The sequence below is a fragment of the Temnothorax curvispinosus genome, unplaced genomic scaffold (genome assembly GCF_003070985.1).
Source record: "Temnothorax curvispinosus isolate PA1 unplaced genomic scaffold, ASM307098v1 QBEX01003679.1, whole genome shotgun sequence".
In the NCBI taxonomy this organism is placed as follows: Eukaryota; Metazoa; Arthropoda; class Insecta; order Hymenoptera; family Formicidae; genus Temnothorax; species Temnothorax curvispinosus.
Window position 1 is genome coordinate 3,105 of NW_020213459.1, and position 9,344 is coordinate 12,448.

General features: G+C 49.9%; 1 protein-coding gene across 1 annotated transcript; it reads right to left on the reverse strand.

Moving 5' to 3' along the window:
* Positions 1-491: 491 nt before the first annotated feature.
* On the reverse strand, positions 492-1,430 carry LOC112452806 (translation initiation factor IF-2-like). Its single transcript, XM_025013206.1, has one exon. The coding sequence runs from the start codon at positions 1,428-1,430 to the stop codon at positions 492-494; it is 939 nt and encodes a 312-aa protein (XP_024868974.1).
* Between the last annotated feature and the right edge of the window lie 7,914 nt (positions 1,431-9,344).

A 9,344-nucleotide genomic window follows, 5' to 3' on the forward strand; every position in this document is an offset into this window, starting at 1 on the left:
TGCGGCACTTGACCCTCACGTGCCCGACCTCCAGGCACCGGTAACACTGCACCGGCCTCTTCTCGAGGAGTTGGACTCTGGCGCCCGACCAACCGACGTCAATCCTCCTCTCCTTGACTATTTTGTTTACGGCCGCCACGCAGCATTTGACCACAACCGTGGACATGCCGTATGATCCTCGCCTCAATGGGCCGGGTTGTATGGAAGAGGGGGAAACGTTTCCTTTCTCCGCCAACGCGGCCTTATCTCCTCCGGAGTGACCGAGTCCTCCAGGCCAGTGAGCTTGATTTCTGCGGTCACCTTCGGACGCGAGTTCCTAACCCCCTCCTTTCCCTCCAATGCAGCCCTCATGCGTGACGCCAGTGCGTCCGCTTTCGCCGCATTGCCGGGACCGGCCACCTCGAGGCAGATTGCCCCGGTGGCCGTCCTCCTGAAGTTTGGGGCCCGCTCGATCCCGAGATCTGCCAACTTGATGGCGGAGCGTGCGGTCCTCATATTCTCGGGGTGTATTCCCCGTCGGGGCATGTCAGTATGACAGCCGCCGTACGGGAAACCGTCCTCGCTTTCGGGGTTTGCTTCGCGGCTGAGCCAGTGTTCGTGCCGCTGCTTCCACCCTTGCTCGTTACGCCTGATCCGGGTTTGGGAGCCGGCTTCTTTGTCACGGCACCCGTTCTCCTCGCAGAAGGGGTGGGAGCCGGCTTCGGAGTCCCGGTGCCGCCCGGGAGCGGTTTAGGAGCGGAAGTGGGAGCGCCTGCCTTGGCGTTCACTTTCTTCCCCTTCTTTGTCACGGTTGACCAGAGCTCGACGGCCGTGGTTTTAGCAGCGGATGTCGGAGCGGAGGGGACAGGTTTTTTCCCTCCGGTAACTCCGCTGCCAGGTGTCGCGATAGTCGCCGCTGTCGCGGGGGCTTTTTGCGTCACACCTTTTCCTCCCTTTTTCGCAGCTGGTGGCTCTTTCTTCCTCTTGCCGGGTTGCTCGCTCTGGTTCTGGCTCCTCACCCGTTGTGAGAGCTCCTCGACCATTTCCGCGAGCCTCCTAATCTCCGCATCGCGGCTATCCTCGGCGCCTTCTTCCTTTGCCGTCGACGGTGTCCAGGCCTCGTCGATCACTTTATTGCGACCTCCGATTAATGGCCTAATCGCCGATGGCATACCCTCCTTGAGGATTTCCTTGAGCACCTTGTATCTGGTGCTCTTGGTCTCCTCTTCCTCCGCCACTTGCCTCATCTCCACGTCTTCTTCTCCGGCGTAGATAGGGGGAGCAGCGAAATCTCCTTCGGGGTGTCCAGCGATGTCGTCCGAATCGGTAGAGGACTCGATGACGTTTTTCCTCCGCTTGGCTTTTCTGTCCGGTCTGGTCTTGATGAACGTCGTGTTTTCCGTCCTTGTCTGTGCTTGCAACAGCTGCACGTATTGCTGTTGCAGGTTCATTTGCTTCTGGATGGTGTGTATCTCTGCCTAGAGCTTTTCATTTAGCTCTCTGAATTTTTTCAGGCTTTCAATCTCGGCCTCTCGGATCGAGACTTTTCGCCTGAGCTCCTCCATCTCCACGTCTCTGCCCACCCTGGTCTCCTGATCCCTGATCCTCTGACTCAGTTGACCGGTGCAGGCAGAGATAGCCGCCGCCGATTTGTTGAGTACCTTACGCATCCGGCCACTCAGGTTCCTTGACTTTTCGGCGACTTTATTGACGCCCCTGAGAGACTCGATTATTAGACCCAGTAGTTCTAGGGTTGGTGCGTATTTTAGTCTCTCAGCCTCTCTAATCTCCAAAACCTTTCTGTTCTTCGGGAGGTTTGGTGGGATCACTGGATTTTGTAAATCCTTTATTAGTTTCTCGACTCGGGCCAGCTCCTTCTTGACTCTGGCAACTTTGCGTTCAAGCCCGATGCCCGTAGTCGTGGGGCGTCCTCGTCTTCTATTCAGGCTCGCACATGCTTCGCACTTGGTGCAGTCCTCGCACAGCAGCCCCCCTCCTCTTCTTCCTGGTCCTCGGGACGCGGAGGAAGCTCGTCCCCGTCATCCATCTCGCTGCAGGTTTCCTTCCCTTCCGTGATTTCGATCACGGGTGAGGATGCAGGGGGCGTTCTTTCGTTGACAGGTTCGTCTATCGTGGGATCGTCGCCCTCGAGATGGTTGCCCTCGGTAGTTTCCATCTCTGAGTCTCCGCTCGTTGGTGGATCGGGCATCATATTGTGACGCTTCCTGAAATCAGGTCTCCTCTGCCTTGACCTGTCCCTGGCAGCGTCCAAGGAGGACGAACGCTGGTCCTTCCTCCCTTCTCTTTTCAGGTTTCTACCCGAGTCTCTGCTATCATCCCCTCCGCCCGCCTTTGAACTCAACGATCCCGGCCTACTGCCGGACCGTGTTCGTGAGGCTCGTATATCGGTCCTCCTTGGGGTGGCTTCTACTCCCACCCCGAGCGATCATATTTTCCTCTGAGGCGTTCGCTGGCAACGCCTCAGGCAGCCCATCGTGCGATGACGACGTGGGGAGGACTGGGACGATATCCCCACCAACACGCCGGCCCTTGGAATCCGAGTCCAAGGAGTTCTTCTCTTTCATCGTGTACATTGCATAGTTTGTACATTGGTTTCTTTTCGGGGTGGCCTTTCTTTAGGCTGGTTGGCTTCTAGCCTCATGAGCCCAGCCTGCCCGAGCTCGGGTATCCCCGGGTTCGCCAAACCCGTGTCGAGGACGCCCCGAAGGCCGCCCCCGACCCCTGGGAGCTCCGCCCACCGATCGACACCACACCGGGGAAGTCCAACCATACCCCTTCAGCGAGCAGCAAAAGGACCGGCCGAGTAAACTCGATCCCAGCCCTCCGCCACCCGCAGAGGGACAAGGCACAGGACCCTCCGGCAGACGCCACCGACGGGCTAGATTAACGCGCCGCCGGCCTTTAGCCGACGGCAGGAGTAGCACCGGCCCTAACCGGGAAACGTCCCGGCGGCCCGGTGCGCCCTTCCTCCCGGGATCGCCCAGCCCCGGCCTCGGATCAATTTCGAGCGGCCTGGACGATCCCCGGTGAGCCCGCAATCCCACGGCCCGCCGGAGCACCGGCGTGCAATGACCATGAGATTGTCCCCCATCCCGCCGGAGCACCGGCGTGCAATGGATGGAGGAAGGCCCACCCCGTCCCAATTGCCAGTGAAAGCATCAAAAGCCCCTAACGGTTCCGGCCTTCCCCTACCGAAGCTTAGGAGCCAGAGAACAATTCCCTGGCGAGAGCGCCGGACCCCATTATACCCTTCACTCCCAGCGAGCTGGGAAGAGGGTACGGTGTGCTCTTAGACCCTGTACCTCCCCACCGGGCCCTCTTTTCGGTAAAACCGAAGGTACTGCCCCAGTGGATCGTTGATACAGGGAGCCCTCTCACCGTGACAAGGTGGCACACCACGAGAAGGTGGTCAATCGGGACTGTGGTCAATATTAACGTGGTCAATCGGGACCGTGATTAATAGGGACCGTGGGCAATCGGGACCGTGGTCAATTGCAACGTGATCAATATTAACGTGGTCAAACGCAACGTGGTCAATCTCAACGTGGTCAATTTCAACGTGGTCAATAGTGACCGTGGTCATTCAGGACGGTGGTCAATCGGGACCGTGGTCAATCGGCACGGTGGTCAATCGGGACCGTGGTCAATCACAACGTGGTCAATCGCAACGTGGTCAATTGCAACGTGTTAAATATCAACATGGTCAATAGGGACCGTGGTAAATATTAACGGGTTTCCAGTCAAAATGTCTCTCCTAAATGATTTCATACAAAAAAGTCTCGGGAAAAATATCTCAGTCCAAAATGTCTCAGTCCAAAAATATCTCAGTCCAAAATGTCTCAGTCCAAAAATATCTCAGTCCAAAAATGTCTCAGTCCAAAATGTCTCAGTCCAAAAATATTTCTGACAATAATTAACTTCGAAGGTACATCATACAATTAATATTACACAATATCATTATAATCAATTACATGTTACAACTTTTTATTACAAAATATCATTATAAAAAATTAATATTACATTTAATTAGTATTAGGACAGTTGTAAACCCATGTGACAACTCGTCTTGCGTGAAAAGTGTATGCGTAGAGGCAGTAGGTTCCGCCCCCCTGCGGGGGGCTCCACTATTATTAAACCAGACACATAGTGTGCCTTCAAAGTACATGCATGGACTTTCCACGCGTAGAAAGTTGTTAACCCATGTGGCACCTTGTTTCGCGTGGAAAGTGTATGCGTGGAGGCAGTAGGTTCCGCCCCCCTACGGGGGGCTCCACTATTATTAAACTAGACACATAGTGTGCCTTCAAAGTACATGCGTGGACTTTCCATGCGTGGAGACAAAATTAATATTACATTTAATTAGTATCACATTTCATGAACAGCCATACATTGATAATAAATTATTCTAATCAACTGAATATACAAATAATAACAATAATATAATAAATCACAATCAATTAAGCCAACACTAGAAACATGTACCCGGATCATTTAAATCGACGATTTAGAACGTTAATGAATTTAGCAGACGTTTCATCCCACCAATATTATTTTACTTGAGATATTTTTGTTCGATACATTATTGCCTAAAATATTTTTGGACTGAGATATTTTTGGATTGAGACATTTTGGACTGAGATATTTTTGGACTGAGACATTTTGGACTGAGATATTTTTGGACTGAGACATTTTAGACTGAGATATTATAGACGAGATATTTTTGCTGAGATGTTTTGGGCTGAGACAAAATGAGGGGTCACCATATTAACGTAGTCAAACAAGACGCTTCCGCGTTTTCGGGCGTCGCGGGGCAAGGTGGAGGGGGTACCGCGTTTGTCCGGCGCCGCGGAGGAGGAAGCCCGACTTTTCGGGCGCCGCGGGGGAGGAGGCCCGCGTTTTCGCCGCGCCGCGGGGACCCGCGTTCGCGTTTTGCCGCGCCGCGAAGTCCGCGTGCAACGGCCGCGCTGGTCCGCGTGACGTCACACGGCACGCTCCCGCTCGCGTTATCTCTCCCTCGTAGATGTTTCCCCCGTCCCCCAGTCGCGCGCGTTTTCTCGTTCGCGCGGTCTCTCTCCCTCGTTCGCGCGCGGTCCCTCTCGGTCCCGTTTGCGTTCTCGCTCACGATCGCGTTTAAATAAATTTATATTATACATATGAAATTCGCTTACCACCGCGGGATTTGAACCAGAAACCCCTGGCTCTTGAGTCAGTCACCTTCAGAATACAGGCCATAGTCTCTTAATTTAGACAATAATATGTGTATACACTAAAATAGGTAAAAATACTGCAGGCTATTTACACAGGCTATTTACACAGTTAAATTTAAACAAAAACACACATAGGACACAGATTACACGGTGTAATAAGATATAATGAGCCTCCACAAGATGAACAAAAGAAATCATCCATGAAGATATACGGACATGTGTCATGTCTGCGAACAGCGTATAACATCGTGCATTGAATGGAATCAAAATGTGGGCGCACCGCGCCCTGGTCTTCGCCCGACTGATAGTCGGTCGGGCGGCATCCGGCGGTTGTTGGCCGGGAACGATGCTTGGCGAACGAGGTGCATCGTTACAATATATACATAGTTTATTTAAAAAAATCATAATTTTTTTTGGTGTTGCGACCACCAGTTAAATATTTTTAATACATTTTGTAATGCGCAATTCTTAACATGTTTTTCGCATCTTACAGTATTAGTAACATCTAGATTATTTAAAGATTCGATATCTTCGTAATCTGCATCCAAAGTCTCAATTTTTAGATTTTTTCATGTTTGAATAAATACTGAGATTAAACAGCGTAACGCCGGTCTTAAAATTGATTGTCAACCGACTGTAGAAAACGCAGACACAGTTGTCCGCAATTGCTCTGATCGTATCGCTGATAAGGCGTGCGATTGTACTCTATTACATTGTTCTTTAGATACTGCGCCAATTCTCTCGGTGGTCGAAGATTGCCAAAACTGTCGAAATATATGGCACGATCTCCCCTCTTCGCGTACGCCACCCAGTGAGTACCCGGTCCCTCAGTATTATGCAAATTCACGATACCGCTCTCGTTTCGACGTATACCGCCGATCGGTAGCGAGTCGCGCATGAAAATACCTCTAAAATATGGAATGCGCATACGTTTTGCCAATTGTTGCAGTTGGACATTGGTAGTTACACCCTTGGGGATTTTTAGCGTTTCTTCGACGTTTTTTTTCTCGAGACTCTTCGTCCGCGTTTGTACGGAGCGAGATAAAATCCGTGACCTTCCATGGCGCGATTGTGACGTTGCATCTCTTCCAGCTGACGTCGCGCGGCTTTGTTATCATTCACGGCCTTTGCGACTTTCGCCGCTCCGCCGACCAACGAGCCGAGAACCCCTAATAACGGCAGGATCGGTAGGCTACTGCCGCGTTTCGCTACCGGAAGTATTCGCTTGGTTTTCTTCTTTTTCTTTGTTTTCAAACTCTTTCGTTTTAGCCTTCATGGCCGCCCAGACGGATGTAGCCGCAGGTCTCTCTCCGAGAGTTGAATCGTTCGCGGTGACACGTTTTCGCGCTTTCGCGGCGAGTATATTGTCTGCCACGTGTCGTTCTGCGAGATCGTTGCTACGCGAGTAGGCTATGTCGTGCTCGCGACACGCTGCGTCCAATGGATTAATACCCCGATCACCTCTTGCCAATCGTGTTTCTAAACGAGTTCCCGGACCGCAAAATTGATAGCCGGGGATATGTAATTTGATCGGAAGCGTGTTTATCGCGCGATTCAACAGACCTCGACTTATCTTCGGCGGCATTCGCCGCAGTTTTTTATCAACGGCGGCGGACCGTCGATGTGCGTTTGCTAACACGGCAAATTATAATGTATTAAACAGCGCCGATATTGCTGAACCTCCGAATCTGCCTTGATATGTTCGGGAAGCTTATCCCACAAATAATCTATGTGATTATAAAACTGTCGTAGTAGAATGACCTTTGGTATATACTTTAACTGCTCGGCGTTTAAATCGTAAATATCGCTATTACCCGACACGAGCAAAAACATTTTAACGACTGAGCATCTCAGCTCTACTCAGCGCTTCTATAAATAGGCCAGCTTTCTCGATATTGTTTTTTATTCGTTGTGGAGGGGAGGTAAAATGCGGTTTGTACGACAATCGCGGACGATCAAAGTGACAAACTTTGACGATAAGATGCAGTTAACGAAAGAGGTACGCAAACATGGAGGCATGCTACCGATTTCTATACGCGGTATCATCTGCGGTCCGTCGAATTGCGGCAAGACAAACGTCTTGATAAACTTGTTGGAAAGTCCGCACCGCGTACGTTTCGAGAACATGTACGTGTACTCGAAATCGTTGCAACAACCGAAATATCGATATTTGGAGAATATACTGACACCGATAGAAGAGATTGGCTACTTTACGTTCTCGACGTTCTGTGACGTCATTCCACCGAGCGAGGCGCTCCCGAATTTTATTTTTATCCTTGATGACGTGGCGTGCGACAAGCAGGATACAATAAGAGAATACTTTGCAATGGGCCGGCACGCGGACGTTGACTCCTTCTATCTTTGTCAGACGTAGGCAAAGATACCGAAGCATCTTATACGCGACAACGCAAATTTATTGATTATGTTTAAACAGGATGGTAACAATTTCAAACATGTAACAACGATTACGTAAACACAGATATGTCTTACGATGATTTCAGTAAATTGTGCCAGACATGTTGGCAACAAAAGTACGGATTCGTGGTGATAGACAAGGACACCGCGATTTCGAATGGTCGATACAGAAAAGGATTTAACGACTTTGCGATACTAAAACGTGGTTAGTTGTTGTCGACGCGTCGATTGAACAACGTTATCGCAACATAGACAGCAGCGAGGAGATTAGAGAGCGCGAGAAAATAGCAAATCAAATTTTAAAAACGAGCGATTTGATTCGCAGAAAATATCACGCCTTGAAAACTGTTAAAATGGAGAAAGATATCGCGTTGGAGAGACACTTTAAGCCCATCATCGAGCCTCTAAGGCAGATTGCCGAAAACACCCTTGGCAAAGAATCTGATGTGTCAAAGGTTGAGAATGAAACGGCGTGGGAAGACGAAGAGCCGAAGCTCAAACGAAAACAACCAAACGCTTCGTTTAACGACTCTGTAATGGCTTCAACTCCGGTTACGTTGAAACGATCGATAAATGTGCCATCTAATTTTAGCGAAATAACCAAAATTTTACAACCGCGTAAAGCGAAACGATCGAAAGGTCCATTGAATGAACCACCGATAACTTCTTCGCCTTCCATACAACCTGCAATGCTCGAATCACTCGCAAACGAAAATGTTTTTGAAACCACGAATGACCCACTCGTGAAGTCCATTCGACAGAAGTTGCAAACACCTGAGGGTCAAGAAACGTTGCGAGATAAATTGGGTCCATTGAGCCAAAAGTACGTCGGGGCAGTTCTGAGCGGCGATGAAGAAAGCGGTATAGACATCGTATTTGGCGTTTATTTCACTAACGATGGAATGATGCTCGGTAATATACGTTTTGAAGTGGATAACGCGGACAACATAATTATCGACGGCATACGATACGCAGGCACACGCGGTCTTTACGAATTGATCTTTAAGAAAATTCCCAATGACAAGATCTACACGGAGGACGACAACCAAAAATACAAGAGCATGCTGTTGGCAACGAGTGCTCATAAACGCAATCATGATGTTCACGCTCGATTAAATAGCAACAAGAGATACAAGTACACACAAATAATCGCACCGTTGATTTTGGGTAAAAAAACTGGAAAAGGTATACCGCGTGCCATGACATTAAACGGCAACAAGATCGACCATATAATTGCATCGTCGATTTCGGGTAAAAAAGCTGGAAAAGGTATACCGCGTGCCGTGACATTAAACGACAACAAGATCGATTGTGTTCATTGGGACGATCCCAACGAGCTTGTAGATCGTCTCCGATGGCTCGAAGCTTCGCGCCTAGCGGGTCACACCGGTCACGATAACGAGATCCTGTCGATTATTATCGAGGAACTTTGCGAGGCTGGACTTATTATAAATTAAACCGCGCGTCAGCGAGTTATTCAATCAACATCGAAATGCCGATCAACAAGTTTGGTGTATCGCTCGGAAGAGGCGGTGCGGAACCGTACTATCAATGAAGCGGATTAATAAGAAATTACGTGCGCGATAACGCTCTCTGCGTAGTCGCCACCGACTTTGACGCGAAATCGCGCAAGATTCGACGGATAGCGCCGCCTGTAGATGATGGCGATGCCGCCAACAAACGCTACGTGCAGCAGAGCGTGCAAATTTTGAAAGATCGACA

Excerpts from the sequence above, each read along its gene's own strand:
- LOC112452806 (XM_025013206.1), bottom strand. The coding sequence starts at position 1,430 with ATGAACCTGCAACAGCAATACGTGCAGCTGTTGCAAGCACAGACAAGG.